The 18,223-nt window shown below is 43.7% G+C and overlaps 1 protein-coding gene across 1 annotated transcript in view; it reads right to left on the bottom strand.

The window, feature by feature from the left end:
- PMP22 (peripheral myelin protein 22) overlaps positions 1-18,223 on the bottom strand; it is a 377,982-nt gene that overhangs the window by 347,620 nt on the left and 12,139 nt on the right. Inside the window, exon 3 of the mRNA XM_086930611.1 lies at positions 13,239-13,337. Within this exon, the coding sequence (XP_086786737.1) occupies positions 13,239-13,337 (99 nt within the window). The remainder of the gene's footprint in view (positions 1-13,238; positions 13,338-18,223) is intronic.

Here is an 18,223-nt window from a genome sequence, read left to right on the forward strand (position 1 = left end):
CGGGTGAATGGGGCCTTGAATCGGGTTATTGTCATGTGTGGGCTTTGCAAGTGTGCTGCTGCAGGATCGGACATTTCAAACTCAAATGCACGTTCTTTTTCTTACCTTTCCGAAGCATGGAGCGCAATAGCAGACAGAGAAAGGGTGATGCACGTGTTGAACACTACCTGACCTGGCAAGTTGCTGGCAGTGCCCCCCCGCCCGCTCCTGAAAGAGGGCACACACACACCGCCGCCCCGAGTACTTCACAAATCTTTAAAACACCATGCGCTTGTTCATGAGGCTTAAATGGTTTATCACCTCTTCTAGAACCCCTGCATCGACCCTCTGACGTTTCCTGGAAAAATTACCATGTAACACAATACCAAGCCCTGTCAGCTGAAACCCCAAGGAATCGTGGGGCATATTATCAAGGGGGTTTATCTCCACTTTTTTGGCTTTAAAAGCCATGAAAGCGGAGATAAAATTATCTCCCTATTACCAAGCTGTCGCTAACACCAGTTAGTGACAGCTAAAAGGAGATAGCGACCATCTTGGGCCCCGCTTTGCATGTCAGTGATACTTATCACTAATGACATGCAAAGTGGGCGTGCCAAGATGTTAGCGACTGGAAACAGTCCCTAACATCGCTATCTCCTATTACCAACTTTTGGAGATATTCGCGCTAAGCGCGAATATCTCCAAAATCTAACACCTGCCCTGAGCAGTTCTTAGCCATGTTATCCAATGGGAGGTGGATAACATGGCTAAGAGCATTTGCTCGATAATACATGAATATCGCTGAATTTTCTGCGATAATAGCAAGGTTTATCTGCGATAAAAATCGCCGATGTACGGCGATAATTTTTGTCTCTAAACAAGTTAGAGACAAAAATTAACGCTACTTGTTCGTAATATGCCCCCGGGTTTTTGCTTGCAGAAATCGGGAGGCGGGAGACTAGCACTGAAATCAGTAGTCACACGCCTGAATCGGGAGGATTGGCATGTCTGAATTCTCTACAGCTGGGGCCATAAACTACATCCGCAGGGTTAGGTGATAGCCTGGGACCAGCCTGGCATCTAAAATGGCTGCCGTGCACGACAAAATTGTGGCATTCGAAAAAAGGCAAGATGGCGCAGCCGCTGGAAGAGATGTATCAACATATATCAGCCTCCTCAGCCACCCTCAGGAAACATAGGGGATTAGGATACGTCTCCCGCACCCCCTTATACCTAGTACTTTAATTAACGAAGCACAAAATGGCGAATTCCCGTTTCGCTACCAGTTTGCGGCCCAGTTCGCGGCCCGTGAAGCGCTTCTACCGTGAAAAATCATTTTTTTTTATTTTCCCCACGGGACCCTTTAATAACCCCAACAACATTCCTAGGGGGTCAAGAGGGGGATACCTTGCCCCCTTTCATTAAATTCCCCCTTAGTTTTTCACCTTTTCTTCTCTCTCGATCCTACCGAGAGACAAGATGGCGGCCGCTCCGGACTGTCACGCAGCAAAAAAAAAAAAAAAGCTCACGCACAGCCGCTGGAAGAGATGTATCAACATATATCAGCCTCCTCAGCCACCCTCAGGAAACATAGGGGATTAGGATACGTCTCCCGCACCCACTTATAACTAGTAATTTAATTAACGAAGCACAAAATGGCGAATTCCCGTTTCGCTACCAGTTCGCGGCCGCGCTTCTACCGTGAAAAATCATTTTTTTTTTATTTTCCCCACGGGACCCTTTAATAACCCCAACAACATTCCTAGGGGGTCAAGAGGGGGATACCTTGCCCCCTTTCATTAAATTCCCCTTTCGTTTTCCACCTCTTCTTCTCTCTGGATCCTACCGAGAGACAAGATGGCGTCCGCTCCGGACTGTTTAGAATGTTGACAGACACCGGAGAGCCAATCAGCTTTCTGCGCGCAAAGTTCCGATAAGCGAAAAGTAAGCGGACCGGATCGCTGCCCAGAGCGCTGTTACAGATATATATCTTGGTTTGAACGTTAATTTCTCAAAAACTACTGGAGCACATATATTGAGACCTAGCAAAGGCACATCGGGCTAACAGTCCCTACAATTTTGCCAAGTTTCGTGCAAATCCATTCAGCCGTTCGAGCTAAAAGTGAGTCCAACCGCCCTATGGAAATTAACATGGGAAAAACGCGTTTTGGGACCCCCCTTTTTTCTCGGCCCCCCCCTTGACGAAACCCCCCCAAATTTTCAGGGGCTGCTCAGAAACAAAATGTGCCATTTTCCTGAAAATTTCAGCCGATTCCGTCCACAAACGCCAAAGTTATTAGACATAGAATTTTCAAAAGTCCCATAGAGAAAAAATCCTAACTATATATACCTACTGGCTATCGCCAGTAGGTAATATATATATATATATATATATATATATATATATATATATATATATATATATATATATATATATATGTGTGTATATATATATATATAGCCCTGGGGCTCGTGTAGCCCACCACGGAGACGCTGAAAACGCCACCGACATGGAAGCAAGGGGCACCTGTTGGGAGAACAAAGACAGCTACGACCGGTGATGCAAACACGGCACACCCTACTGTGGTTTTATTAACAATTTATCCAGGTGCTTGGAGGCGAGCTACTCACTGGAGTAAAAAGGCGACTACAAATACCAGGAGGCCATCTGTTTGGCAACGCCCACTGAGTTGGGGAACATAATGTGCCTGAAAAAACGCTTGCCTTTAAGTACTTGTCCAAGCCTCTGATGAAGTAAGGTCACGAAACGCGTCAGGCTGGACTGTGATGCTGCTGCCTGAATTTGCATCCATTTCGTTGCTGCTTTCAACTGGAAATAAATGCCGTAATCTCACCTTGCTTGTGGGCTCCTTCTGTTTCCAGGCAAACTTGTGTGTGGTATTTAGCGGCGAGCCTGAGCCGCTGAAGTGAGCCCTGGGGCTCGTGTAGCCCACCACGGAGACGCTGAAAACGCCACCGACATGGAAGCAAGGGGCACCTGTTGGGAGAACAAAGACAGCTACGACCGGTGATGCAAACACGGCACACCCCACTGTGGTTTTATCAACAATTTATTCAGGTGCTTGGAGGCGAGCTACTCACTGGAGTAAAAAGGCGACTACAAATACCAGGAGGCCATCTGTTTGGCAACGCCCACTGAGGCGGGGAACATAATGTGCCTGAAAAAACGCTTGCCTTTAAGTACTTGTCCAAGCCTCTGATGAAGTAAGGTCACGAAACGCGTCAGGCTGGACTGTGATGCTGCTGCCTGAATTTGCATCCATTTCGTTGCTGCTTTCAACTGGAAATAAATGCCGTAATCTCACCTTGCTTGTGGGCTCCTTCTGTTTCCAGGCAAACTTGTGTGTGATATATATATATATATATATATATATCTATATATATATATATATATATATATATATATATATAGATATATATATATATATATATATATATATATCAAAGCTCACTGGTCCGTCTGCTCTCCTTCACTCACGGCCGGGTGCTTTTGATGGCGGGTGACGGCACCACGCTGGTCACTATCAGACAAAGGCTCTGATGCAAAAAAGCACGCAGCACTCTCGGGGAAAATTCCAATATATATTTATTGGACAAACACTCTCGCAAGACGCGTTTCGGCCACCGCCTTTCTCAATTAGAGGCCGGCACCACCTTCAGGCAGAGTTTAAATATAGCCAATCAACAAAATAAAGAGAGGACATACATTGTGCACTATCAGCCATATATATATTTGTGTGTGTCTGTGTATATAGTCACAAAACAGAGGCGGGCGCCACAGTGTAGTTATAGCTAGATCAAAGTTTTATAGGAGGAGAGTTTTTTTATTTTGTCAACAACTTTGGTGACACTTGACGAATCTTCATAAAACCTTCCTCTAAAAAGATCAACCACTTCTGGTAATTCTTGTATATATTCAGGGTGATCCATCAAGCAGGGCTGGGAAAAAAAGGAGGGTTTCAAAACATGGATTCCCCATCCAAATTTCCATAGGAATTTTAAGAAGGCTTACCAAATAAAACAGCTGACCAGAATTACACCAATTTTGACAGAAAACTAGATCCTTACTCAGAAAGCATGCCTTTTCAGATTCTTTGTAAATCTAATCAGCCACTTATTTAGAAATTAGGCTGCAAAATATTGTTATATCTGGATGGCTGGTCCTGCAGTACTACAGCAGAAACACAAATTAAAAAAATAGAGCATTCCAATTAGCTAAGAGTGTGTTATTATCATCAGGAGCAAGCTAAAGGTGCGTGTTGTCAGACACAAAAAGGAGTTTTACATGATTACTTAGTAATTGGGCAAGGGGCTGTCAAGGAGAAATATTCAATGCACATCACCACGTGATAAGTGATGAACCGTTAGTATTTTCTTGCTATTTGTCAGATGGTCTACGTGGAGTAATTAGATCAATGTAAAAGGTTCCGGCTCTAAATAGAGTTGAAAAGAATGATATTTTCATGGTCTTCACTTTTAAAACCTGGCTTGGTGCGGTCTTCAAGAATCACTAGTGAGTTTGCATATGTGGGTGCCTTCTGCTCAGTGCTCATTCAGTCAAGCAGTTTCTTATATAACATGCCTTCCAGCATGTGTGTCAATTGGTGCACATTTTAATAAAATTATTGAAGTAGGTCCACTTGGATACTAGATCAACTATTTCACCAATATATGCCTGTACTTCGGCTCATATTTATTTATTTATTTATAAAGTTTTATATAGTGTGAACGTGACTCACAAGGGTATCAGAGCACTTTACAGTATACAGTATAAAACATAATCGGATGGTGTAGTATACAAGCATTTGAAATGTGTCAGTACGTACAAAAGAGAAATATAAAATATAATATATACATAACAAACATAGGTGACCCGGAATCAGCAGGACATTGCACAATAAACGGTTATTGAGCATTAGGTGGTTGTGCTAGCTAATAAACATACATATAATATACTCCTTCGAATCACCATGGGAATGAAGTATATGGGTAATATAGTAGATCCGAGGCCAACTAAGCTTTACGCTAAATACAGTTATTGAGCATTAAGTGGCTGTGGTAATAATCAACATATAATTATCTCACTGGAGGCAGGCAATGATATGCGGCTCTTATAGGTGACTCGGTGTCAGCCTAGAATTAAGACTTAGGAAGTGAATTTGTTCATTAGTAGTATTTTTCCTTCTTTTTTGAATGTGGTAAAGGAAGAGATTCCACGCACCGCAGGAGGTAAGGAGTTCAAAATCTTTGGTGCAAACCCTGAGAAAGCTTGGCAACCAGTTCTCTTCTTATGGAAGGATTGCGGTTTCAGAAGTGAAGTACTCGCACTACGCAGTTGTCGGCAACGTCCTGACCTTTCTAGCTTTAGAGCTAAGTAACTGGGTGTATTGTTATGTAGAGCTTTATGGGTCATGTAGGCAACCTTTAGGTGTATGCTAGCCTCGTAAGGCAGCCAGTTCAGGGCTTTCAGGGTCGAAGAGATGTGGCTGTTTCTATTAATTCCTGTTACTAGTCTAGATGCAGCATTAGGTGATGCCCTCAGCGGTACTAGCTTGTACTTGGGGAGACCGCAAAGAGTGATGATTCCATAGTCTAGTCTTGGTAGCACTAGGGCTTGCACTGCCATCTTTAGGTCGGACTGAGGGAGGAAGGGTTTGAGTTTCCTTAGTATACTCAACTTGTGATTGGCTCCCTTCGTGGCATTAGAGATGTGCGACTGCATATTTAGGTGTTTGGCTATGGTGATTCCTAGGGATATTGCTGAGTCAATGATGAGGGTAGCACAGTAGGTTAGGTGTTTTAACCATAGGTCTATCTTAGGTGTATGATTCAGTGGAGAGATGAGAATGAATTCAGTTTTTTTGGTGTTCAGCATGAGGTGGTTGTTAGTGAGCCAACTTTGATTGTTCAATAGAATAGCATTGAGGGAAATGAAATCTTCTGGAGTGGAGATTTTCAAATACAGTTGGGTGATGTCCGCATACAGGTGATATAGAATGTTTGCTGATTTCAGTGCGTTCGCCAAAGGTTACATTAGTAGGTTGAAAAGAATAGGTGATAAAGCTGATCCCTGAGGGACACCCAGGGTTACCACTGAGGGTTGCGAGAGTGAGTTCTTCATCTTGATTCTTTGTGATCTGTTATTTAGGAAGGAGGAGAACCATTGCAACACTGTGCCCAAGAGGTCTATTCCTTCGTACCAGTGGGGACAAAAGGTTGTCATGCTTGACCGTATTGAAGGCGGAGGATAAGTCACGTAGTATCATTAGGCATGACTCATTGCAGTCAAGCATTTTTAGTATGTTGTCCATAATGTGAGTGAGTGCAGAATCAGTGCTTTGACCTTGATGGAAGCCAGATTGGTGACTGTCTGGGAGGTTGTAATTCTCAATATGGTTGCATAATTGAATTTGTACACATTTCTCCAACAGTTTCGCCAATGTGGGGATGTTGGATATAGGGCGGTAGTTGTTGAGATCAGATGGGGTGATGTCAGCTTTCTTTAGTATAAGTGTGACCTGCCCTATTTTAAGATGTCCTGAATGGCGCCTTGTCTCAGAGAGGCATTTACAATTTCAACCCATTGCGGTAGGATAGTTGTTTTTAACATTTTGAATAGGGCAGGAGGGGCGCTGTAGAGTCCAGGATTTCAAGCAAAGTGGAATTGTAGAAGTTTGTGAGGTCATGTACATCAGTCATGTCCATCATGTGGGTCGGGGCGGAGTTGAATCGGTTTACCAAGGTGATGGGGTTGATATTTTGTAAGTTCCTTATCCATTGTTTTCTTTTTGAGGGTTGGCCCCTTTTTTGAGTTACTTCGATATTGATGGAGAAGAGGATGCAGTGATGATCAGTCCAGTCGCATGGGGTGATGGATTCTAGTAGGACGATGATCGTTTTTGCAATGATGAGGTCCAGTGTCTTTCCCTTGTTGTGAGTTGGGCTGTCACAGAATTGAGATAGCTCCTGTTCTGGCAACGACAGCCTACTCCATGATCATTTGCACTGTTCAAGTGGATATTAAGGTCACCCAAGAAAATTTGAGGTACTTCTGCGTTGACGTTGGATGCAATGACCTCCATTAGCTTGTCAATAAAAGTCTAGTTATCACCCAGGGGTGGTAGAATATGTGAAGCTTGCTGACAATCAGAGATATTAATCCAGAGATAATCGCAGGAGGATAGTCCAATGGAGTCTGTTGCTTGACTGAGATTGAGTTATGATGAATGCAGGCTTCCCCTCCCCGAGTTTCCCATTTCTGTCAAGGTGGATTAGGTCGTAGGTAGGAGGAATCAGTAAGTCAAGGATGGGAGAGGAGGAACTATTTAGCCATGTTTCGGTAAGGACAATAATATCTAAATCCTTCTCTAGAATGAGCTTGAATATGTCAGGAGCATGTTTGCTAGCAGATCTGCAATTAATTAGCCCACACTTCATCTTGTTAATATAGTGGGTTAGGCTAATCTGCTCTAGGTTGGTATTTGTGAGATTATCTCTATTTACTGATCTGTTGTTGTGCGATGGTTCTTTGAGGGGATTGGCTACAATGGATTGGATAGTGCCACAATGTGACTTACTGTTATCATTTACCCGGGCATAAGATGTGAGGAGGTCGTCTATGTCTCTGTCAGATAGTTAATCACTTGCCCTCCTAGGCCAAGATAGAGAAGGTAAATTCCCCAGATTGGTGTTTTCGGGGTGTAAGAACTTGGGTATGTGTCCACTAGGTTGGTCGCTGATTTGGTTATTCTGACTAGAGATCTTGGGGTTTGAATTTGCGGGGATGTAATTGCTCGTTTGGAGACTGATTGGGTTCACGGTGTCATTGGTGGCTCTGTGTATGTGTAGAAGTTCTTTAGTGATAGTCGATAGGATGTGCATCTTGCTCTTGAGATGGGATAGGCCTGTGTCTCACTCCTTGAGTTGAGTGAACCAGACAGAGTTGGGAAAGTAGGTAGTAAGTGTGGGTGTATGATCAGTTATGAAGGGCGATACGCCGGTAGGGTCTGTTTGCATGATCACGTTCTCCAATTGCTTGGGGATACCTTCATTAGGTGTGGGTGTATGATCGGTTATGGAAGGCGATCTACCGGTAGGGTCTGTTTGCATGATCATGTTCTCCAATTGCTTGGGGATAACTTCATTAGGGGTCAATGTGTGAAGCTGAACCGGGAGGTTTGTTGTGGGTTCCACATCAGAGAGTGGTGTGGGATGAGTGTAGAGGATGTTAGGGTCCTCTCAGATATTGAGGAGGACAGTGGGTGAGGGGGAGCTTTACAATCTGCTTTGGATGAAAGGATGGAGAAGAGGTTGGTGTGGGTGGCATCCCATTTGGTGCCATCCCACTCGTACGTCATGGACAGCGGTGGTTCGTCTGCCATGAAGAGATCGGTATCTAAACCTAACCCAGTCCCCTTCTGGGCTGATGGATCCAGGTGTATCAGTGACCCATAGGCCTGGGGGGTAGGGATTACTGGGGGTAGTTGCACTGCTGAAGTTGGTGGCTAAGTGCAACCCTGTCTCTTTTGGGCCAAGTGACCCATGTGTATTTGAGTTTGAGGTGTCTGGGGGAATGGGCACGATTTCAGTGTCAGCATTTGTCAGTTCGGAAGAGTTTGATGTGGTATTTTGAAGAGGAGTTAGGGTGGCATCATGCTCTTGAGGATGAGAGGATGCAGTGAGTGTGCTATTTTTACTGTTTGCTGCTTCCTTGAGAGTAGGGAAGATCCTGTCTATGGTATCTAGATTAGCGTTGGAGGCTTGTATAAGAATATTACCATTGTTGCAGATAGTAATGGTGACATTGGCAGGGGATAGGTCTGAAGTGGTTACCAACAATTTGAGGGCATGCAGGTTATTTTTCGCTTTGGAGATTCGGAGTAATGCATAAAAAATATTTCTCCATTGGGCACGTTTTTTGTGTGGAAGATAAGGTCGTTGGATATTAATGTATGGGTCTAAAATAAGAGTCTCAGGATGCTTTATCATTAGCCTGTGCTTTAACTTCTTTGTAGAATCTTTTGAGAGGTTGGACAGTAGAGAATGGTGATGGCATTGTGGCCTGAGGGTTCAAGGTCTTCATCCATATTTCTTCTTCTTCGTTTCATACCTTCCCCGTCCGTTGTGGGTAGTTTTAACTTTCACATTAGTTAAGCTTTGACCTACCGATTTATTTGATATCCCACATTGCTGAACCCATCTTTGTGTATGTTGAATGAGGAGATAGGGGTGTCAGCCCTTCAATATGAATAAGATCGATATGGCCACTCTGTATACTAAAGAAAATATGTATAAAGCAGGGTCTAGGGGACAATATTTATATACCAACTGAACTCCACACCCCTATTCACAGACACATATAACTTTGGGGAGAAAGTCAGTCTGAAAAGTGACGAAAAAAACTCAAATGCTCAAAATGGACTTCTCACCAGGTCGACATAGTTTGCCCCAACACTGGCATGAGAAAAGTCTCCATCAGCCCACCCATTTGGCGGAGCATCATTATCTGGAGGACTAAGAGAGGAGCAGATGTAGCCAATGTTGCTCAAAGGCTAACAGAAATGGATACTTGACCCAATGCTCTCAGAAATTCCTAGCCACAGTTGTTCAAAATATGGGAACACTAATGGAGTGCAGTGCAAGTAATAAATGTATGTGAGATAAAAATGACTAAGAGGACAAAAAATATGTTTATTAAGTATTGTCCTAATGCCATGAATAAAAAATCCTGATAGTTATGAAAAAATTAACTATCTCCTGGCAAAGAGTGAGGTCGACATGTTTCAGCCGTTAGGCCAATTTGCCCGGCTTTCTTCAGGACCAAAATGATGTTAATAGCTACTGCAGGAGAAAACAATGATAAGTGAAGTGTTTTATACATCTAATTTTTCAAAAAGAAGTAAATAGATCAGTGGTATATTACCACCCTATCAGGCACAAATCCAATGTATACGAGGATAAGATCTATCTCTTCATTCCTGGAATAAAGAAGGAGGTTTTAATACAAACCAGGTAAGACCAATGATGACGAATAGAAGTGCTCGGAGCTTAGAGGTAAAGAGATCAGAAAAATCGATTACCCTTTGTGATCGACTGCGCCCATTTTTCGATTTGCATTAGGACAATACTTAATAAACATATTTTTTGTCCTCTTAGTCATTTTTATCTCACATACACTTATTACTTGCACTGCACTCCATTAGTGGTCCCATATTTTGAACAACAACTGTGGCTGAGAATTTCTGAGAGCATTGGGTCAAGTATCCATTTCTGTTAGCCTTTGAGCAACATTGGCTACATCTGCTGCTCTCTTAGTCCTCCAGATGACGATGCTCCGCCAAATGGGTGGGCTAATGGAGACTTTTCTCATGCCAGTGTTGGGGCAAACTATGTTGACCTGGTGAGAAATCCATTTTGAGCATTTGAGGTTTTTTCGTCACTTTTCAGACTGACTTTCTCCCCAAAGTTATATCACTCTGTATACTCCCTCAAGCTACCTCTGCAGAGTGGTCCCCTTTTTTTATTTCCTTTACGTTAAAATATTCTTTCTAGACCACTCTCTGCTGTGTGTCGTCTACCTTCGCTTTCCGTTGAGTTGACCTCCCTGTGTGTAGTCCAGTTTCACTGTTCATTAAGTAACTTCGTCCTAGAATTGTCTCTGCTGTGTGTAGTCCACTTTCGCTTTCCTTATCTCAAATAGGACTGTGTGTAGCCCTATTTCACAGTTTGCTTCCTTTCCCTTAAGTATCATCCTCCTAGACCTGTCTTAACTTTCCTTTCGGAGGACCACCCTGGGTGTAGTCTTGTGTCACTGTTTATTCAGCAATTTAGGCGACAGGCCGTGTCGTGCTGCCTTCAATTTTATTATTTATTTTATTTAGCGTGTCCATCGGGCGCCATTTTAGGGTCAGGCGCCTGGCTTCAAAGCTCTTTGCTGATTCTCATGTCCTCAGGGAAACCTTATATTCCCCTTTCCTGGCCCAACATATGACCCAGTGCAATCTGCCAATGGATCCTAGAAGGGCTTACCAAGGGCCAAGAGGAGGGGTAATCAAGTGGGAGGAATGGGAAAGATGGCGTACGACCCCTGCAACCACCGGAGGTGCTCCTCGGCTTCACGTGTGCCACCCAAGCTCCGCGATCGGGCCTCTGCAGTGGACAGGCGGTGGATGCGTCCCGCCCCCGGTTACTCCTGCCTACAGCCAGAACTTAATGCAGGTTTGGGGCGATGCACAAGGACCTCCAGGTCCAGGTTGCAGCGTGCGCGATGCTCCTTCGTTGTGGGTGGGGTTCGGGGATCAGAGGCTGGCAGACCGAAGGGGATTGAGCACACGGACTGCAGTTCCACAATCACAACACTGCCTGGGCCGAGTGTCAATTCCAGTGCCTGGCGACTACCACCTCTGAAGTCGGGTGCTGCTGGCGATCCCTGTAGTCCTGTAACTGCTGGCGATTATCGGTGTCTATTACTGGGCTCACCCGTGACCCAGGAGCCAACGCCAAGTCCCCTCAGTGCTCCGACAACAATGGAGCTGATTCGTGGAGCCCAAGGAGCGCTGTGATGGGCAGTCTGCTAGCAGCACTGGTGTCCGGGCAGTCCAAGCAATGTAACTGCGGTCCTGAGTCTTCACGGAAGACAAGCCCTCAGGTCAGATGAATGTCCAGTGAATCGTACATAGGTGTGCGTCTGTAGAGATGTGCAGCACGAACCAGGTGTAGGCGGTGGCAGGCCGGTGGCATGGTTTATTCATGGATATGTACCAAAAGGTAATCCCAAAAACCGGGAGCTCCTGTGGGAGGCTCCTATTCAGCGTCCATCTTACCTGATGAGCCGCCATAAGGCTTAGAAATCTATTGCATGTGACTAGGACCATCCCAGAGGACCACAGAAGGTCTATCCAATGATAATCTAAGATTATGAAATGAAGACAGAATCCATTCCGAAAAACTGGAGTTACAGGTATGCAACATATCCTTATTCATCAATAGTGATTAGCCTGTTCTGAAATTGGAAAGGGTTTTATGCAATATTGAAGGCTACAGCAGAATCAAGCTTGTTTGTGAGGCTAGGTGGTGATGCTCACTCTGCTAGCAAACATAACCCCAACTGTCCCTTCTAGCGAACATAACTCCAACTGTCCTTGCTAGTGAACATAAACGCAACTGTCCCTGTTAGCGAACATAAACGCAACTGCCCTGCTAGCGAACATAATCCCACATTCTGTGCTAGCAAACAGAAACAAAACAGTCCCTGCTAGCGAACACAATCCCAACAATCCCTCAGTGGCGGCTCGCCGAGGGAGTGCTGCGGGGCGCTGGGGAGGAGGAGGGGCAGGGTGGGGGTGGTAGTGGAGTCGACATACTACGGACAGGAGTAAGGTAAGTAATTAAATAAATAAAACAATTTACCTAGCACCCGCTGTATCGCACAGTTGGCGATGCAACGCGTGCTAGGTAAATAATGGTATTTATTTAATTACTTACCTTACTCCTGTCCTTCATATGTCGGACTCCACTACCCCCACCCTGTTCATCCCCGCCGTGCCTCGCTGCCCCGCAGCACTCCCTCAGCAAGCCGCCACTGCTGCTAGCAAACATAATCCCAACAGTCTGTGCTATCGAACATAATCAAAACAGTCTCTACTAGCCAACAGAATCCCAACAGTCTGTGCTAGCGAATATAATCTAAACAGTCCTTTGATTTATGGATGACTTCTCAACGCGGCAGATTATTAACATTAATGCACAATGTGATGCATGCGATTGATAGAACTGTTTCAGCTGAATTTTATTCTTAAACATGTTATTAGAGAGAAAAGTAATGATTGTAAATACTCAATTACAAACCTGAGAATAAATTGTAAAACAATGGATTTTTTTAAGGTGGATGGCCACCCTAGTGAAGCAGAGTGTGCATCATATAATTGACAAAATACCTTGCTCCCAATATTCCAGTACTCGGAGCTCTTCCCATAATATTTTGGAGGAAAATATGAATCGCTATTTGAATGAATCCTTTACATATTTCTTTAAAGCAAACGTACCAAATTCTGCACAGGTTTGGGAAATGCATGGTTCAAAAAACTAACTTCAAACTATTGCTTTCTAACTAAAGATATAGTTCAGGTAGAAAATATCGTAGATTGGACTACAGAATGTGTGCAAGGCAGGTATCTGCACTATGCAGCTTTGTGTTTAAGGGAATATTTTCCAGAGCTAAACGAGTCTGCTAGACTTACTTCTCTTTCTGGAGTAGGCACTCTCCGCGTGAGGGGTTAGTAGCATCGTAGTAGGTACTTTAGAGGGGTTGAGGTTCAGCTCCAGGAGGTGACTCGAGTCTAAAAAAGAAATAAAGATCAGAGGTTAACAGGCAGCACTTTAGAGGTGTGAATTGAAGTGACATTGGGACCGCGGGTGTCCTCTAACTAAAAGGGAATGCAACGATTTTAGCTCTCATAGGCCTTTAATTGTTTTCTTTCGCCTGCAGTCTTCGCAATTTTGACCCACCTCTGTAAGCATACACTAACCTTCGTGTGTATCTGCCTAAGTTCCTCCTTCCTACATACATATTTATTGTACATTTGATCTCATTTCACCCTTGCCCGTGAAGGACAAAAGGAAATACCCCACAACTGTGAACCTCACAAGTCATGAACCACAATCAGGAAGGTGCTTCAATCCTACACAACGTGGGCAGATGGCATTCAGTGGTTAGCTACATACAGGCTCACAGTCCAAGGGCATTAGGAAGGAGCAGGAAAATACGTGCAACTCTTATCATTTCCCTAAATCTGTTAGGGGAGTGAGTGAGAGAGTGAGTGAGTGAGTGAGTGAGTGAGTGAGTGTGTGTGTGTCTTGTTCTACTTTATTTTCTAAAGTCCAAATTCACCTAAGACCAAACTCATTGAATAAATCCCATCTACTTCCCTTTCATCTAATAAATACATTAATATTGGGGAAGTCACTAAATTGCATCAACTTCTTCTTGAAATCATCCAGGATCGTTATACCAAAAAGCTTACTGCAAAGGATTACACTTATACCTCTCGAAGGGCATCAAGGAATAATTGCCACCAAGAGAGCAATGCAAGAGCAGTTGTGGTTCCTGTGGCTAGGCCAAATTGTTGAAGACATGTTATAAGAATGTCATCAATATAAAGTAACCAGTTCAGACAACAAACTTGCCGCACTGCAAATGTCACCAGTGCTGGAGGGACGATGGCACAACCCAGGAAGTGAAATCTAAGGCTCAGCAAAATCAAGAAAGTGCATAATGGCGGTGATGGATGAATACTCAAGATATATTCTGGGTAAGTGTTTAATTAAATATTTGTGCCTTGGTATTCCTGGCGTGGTTAAAGCAAACAACACCCCCTCCATTCAATGGAAAAGAGTTTACCAAATTTGGACACACATCTTCAATCACCAGAAAATCATACCACTGTGTCCTGAATCAGATGGAACACTAGAAAGATTTAAATCCACCCTGAAAAGATTACATCACAAGCCAAATTAGACCAGACACCAATTTAGCAGGCCCTAAACACCATTTGAGGACATACAGAAATACCCTTCACAACACTATGACACAGTGCCTTGCTACACTCATGTTAAGACATGAATTGCAAACTCAGTGACCAAGCTGGATGGCATGCCATCCAGAAGAAAATGCAAACTTGAGATAGAGGACTACGAACTGAGAACAATGGGAGAAAGACAAGGCAAAGAGAGATTCTGATACACAGCAAAGGGCAATGAGCTCAGACATCATTGAAGAAGATTGGGTCCTGGTGAAGTGCAAACAGCGGAGGAAACTCTGATGCCAAGTACCTGAGCCAACCCTAGAAAGTGGTCATCCGGAAGGGGGCCATGGTCACTGCGGACAGCGAAGGAATGCAGGTAACTTAGAACATCTCTAATTTCAAAAAGTATTATCAAGCTTCCAAGAAGCTGGAAGCGATTGCCATAACCAGTGCTTAGTTTGAGCCAGTGGTTTCCAGGACTGTAATGTCAACACCGGCACAGATGATAGTCTGCTACATGGTTGTGCTGTTTGCCTAATTAAGAAATGAACCCCCAATACTTGTTTATTAATTCAAAACATAATAAAATTGACTAATACCTGACACCGAACCCATTCGCAGAGTTTGGGGGCCTGGAATAGTCAGAATTATCACACTTGTAGAAGTGGGATGATCAGCAGTTGTGCAAGATGGCTTGCAGCGGCGTTTTGCGTCATTTTGTAGTAAAAATGCCCTTCAGGGGCAAGCCATCTTGCTGCGCCGAGCTGCGTCATTAGGAAAGGGCAGGGATGCGTCATATTTACAGGTATACAACGCATCCCTGTGCTTTCTTCTGCACTGGCGCACAATGTGCTGCCTAGCACCAACGCAGGCACCATTACACCATGGTGCAAGGGTGCCTGCATTGCAGGGATTATGTTTTTGTGCAGGAAGGGACACATTTCTGCACAAAACAATCATTGATGGCTTTGTCCTCCTTTCATGTGTACTACAGAATGACACACACATAAAAAGAGCAAAAACAAGGAGAAAGTAAGGTATTTTTCGTTGTTGCACCACTTTAACGCATCTCCTGGGGAGGCGTTTGAATCTGATGCATTCTCAGGTTTATGAAACCTTGTAAATATGGGAATGCATCAGAATCCATGAGTGTTGCATGGGAACCAGGGCCAGACTGGCCGTACCAGGCACCGGGCATTTTCCTCTGGGACTGTGGGGTGGGGGTCGGTTTTGTGGCAGTGGGGCCGTTTTTGTCACTTGGGGCCTCTTTTGCAGCACTGCTGCAATACCAGAACTCCCTTCCTCCCTTTCCCCCCTCCCTCAATCTCAGGGATGGTTGAGCAGCAACAATCTGCCAGGGCTGGTTGCTGTTCCAAGTCCGGCCCAGGTGGGAACACACACAGCACAACCAATGGAACGTGCCTTTCACACAGAGTAATGCTTGAAAAGGGCCATATTTACAAGGCTATGAAAAGCCATGCATGGTGGTTTTGCGTGGCCTTGTATATATGGCTCAGCATTGACCGCCACTGGAGCGTCAACAAAAGTGACGAGCCGATGGTGCAGGGGCCTTGTAAATATGACCCTTGGTGTCTAAATGCAGCATTTACATTGTCTGAGACTGGCTGCATTACATATGTGTCTGACTACACCAGGAACAGAATACACAAAGCATTTTTGACAGCCTGCTTGGCTACCCTAAGTGCATAATACACATAATGCAGTGTTTACTGTATGTGTGACTGGCTGTAATAAGCACTTAATGCAAATATTCATGTGTTTACAGTATGCGAGTCTAACTACGCGGTGAAAAAATACACAGTGCTTGGCTACACTAAGCGCATAAAATACATAATGCAGTGTTTAGAGTATGTGCAACTAGCAGCACTGTGCACTTAATGCAAATATTCATGTGTTTACAGTATGTGAGTCTAATTACACCATGAACAAAATAAACAATGCTTGGCTACACTAAGCCCATAATACACATGATGCAGTGTTAACAGTATGTGTGACTGGCCGAATTTAGAACTTAATGCAAATATTTATGTGTTTGCTGTATGTGAGTCTAACTACACTTTGAGAAATACACACTGCATAATACACCTAATGCAGTGTTCACAGTTTGTGCGACTGGCTGCACTAAGCACTTAATGCATATATTCATGTGTTTACAGTATGTGAGTGTAACTACATTGTGAAAAAATTCACAGTGCTTGGCTACACTAAGTGCATAATACACATATTGCAGTGTTTACAGTGTGGGTGTCTGGCTGCACTAAGCCCTTAGTGCAAATATGTATATGTTTAGAGTATGTGAGTCTAACTAAACCATGAAGAAAATACACAATGCTTGGCTATCCTACGCGCATAATACATATACTGCCATGTTTACAGCATGTGTGACTGGCCTCCCTTAGCACTTAATGCAAGTATTCATGTGTTTACAGTATGTGAGTCTAACTACACTGTGAAAAAATACACAGTGCTTGGCTACACTAAGCGCATAATACACATCATGCAGTGTTTACAGTATGTGTGACTGGCTGCACTAAGCCCTTAATTTAAATATTCATGTGTTTATAGTATGTAAGTCCAAACAATGTGAAACAAGCATTGGCATAGCCAATAGGTCTCGCATTTGGGACTTTATAAGTGTTTAGCCATGCAACAGTTTTTGTTCTTGCACCAAGGATATTCTGATGCATAACAAAATACTTATAGGGTCAAAAAAGCGAGACCTATTGGCTATGCCAATGCTTGTTTGTTTTTTGTTGCTGTTTTGTTTATGTTGCCAGATCTACAATAGGTGGACATGGTTTTTGTTAGGTCTCACGCATAGCAATACACTGTGCAGCAGTGTTCGCGCAGGCGAGAGTCCTTTTGTCCGGGTTTTCAAAATTGACCTAGGAAATGACAACGTTTGTGCGTGTTTATTTCCTAAGGTCCATTTTGATTGGGATTCTAGTGCGTGTTATTTTGTAACAGAACACGCAATAGGCCATAGGCGGTCGCGTAGCTCCGCCCATGGCCTATTGGTGTCTGTTACGCGCACCAAAGCCTATATGCTTTCAATTATCGTGCCCAGACACGGGCACGATAATTGAAAACATATGCTTTGCAGTGGTGCGTGCGCGCACCACTCGTGGGCGTTTTTTTTTTTTACAATAGCGATCGTGAACGGGATCGCTTTCAGTGCTGTCTGAATGGAGGAAGGCGATAGGAGATCGGGGAGGGTTTGTGCTGCTCGTTTCTACAAGGAGTGGTTCGTAGACATATATTTTGATGGTTACATGTTGCAAGGGTGGGTATTTCCACTACAACAAGGGGGCCCCAGAGTTTAAATAAAGGGGAGACGCAGGGGAATGCAGGCAATATAATATACAGAGATGTCTTTACCTGAAGTAAATCAAAAAGGTGCTGATAAAGTCACCAAAGAGACAATCTCCCTCCCGAAAGAAACAATCAATAAACAAAATTTAGAAACATATCCGTAAATGAATTTTAATCAATATTCATGTATGTACAATCAATTGGTTTCTATAAATGCAGTATCACAAAAGAAACATTTGAAACAAAGATACACACCCCCACAAAACAATCATTCAAACACTCACTCCAATTCATATTCCTCATTCACTCAATCCCATACGTCCTGATGCTAAGGATCCAGTCATTTAGGTTCAATAAAAACAATTAAA

The sequence above is a fragment of the Lissotriton vulgaris genome, chromosome 7 (assembly GCF_964263255.1).
Source record: "Lissotriton vulgaris chromosome 7, aLisVul1.2, whole genome shotgun sequence".
In the NCBI taxonomy this organism is placed as follows: Eukaryota; Metazoa; Chordata; class Amphibia; order Caudata; family Salamandridae; genus Lissotriton; species Lissotriton vulgaris.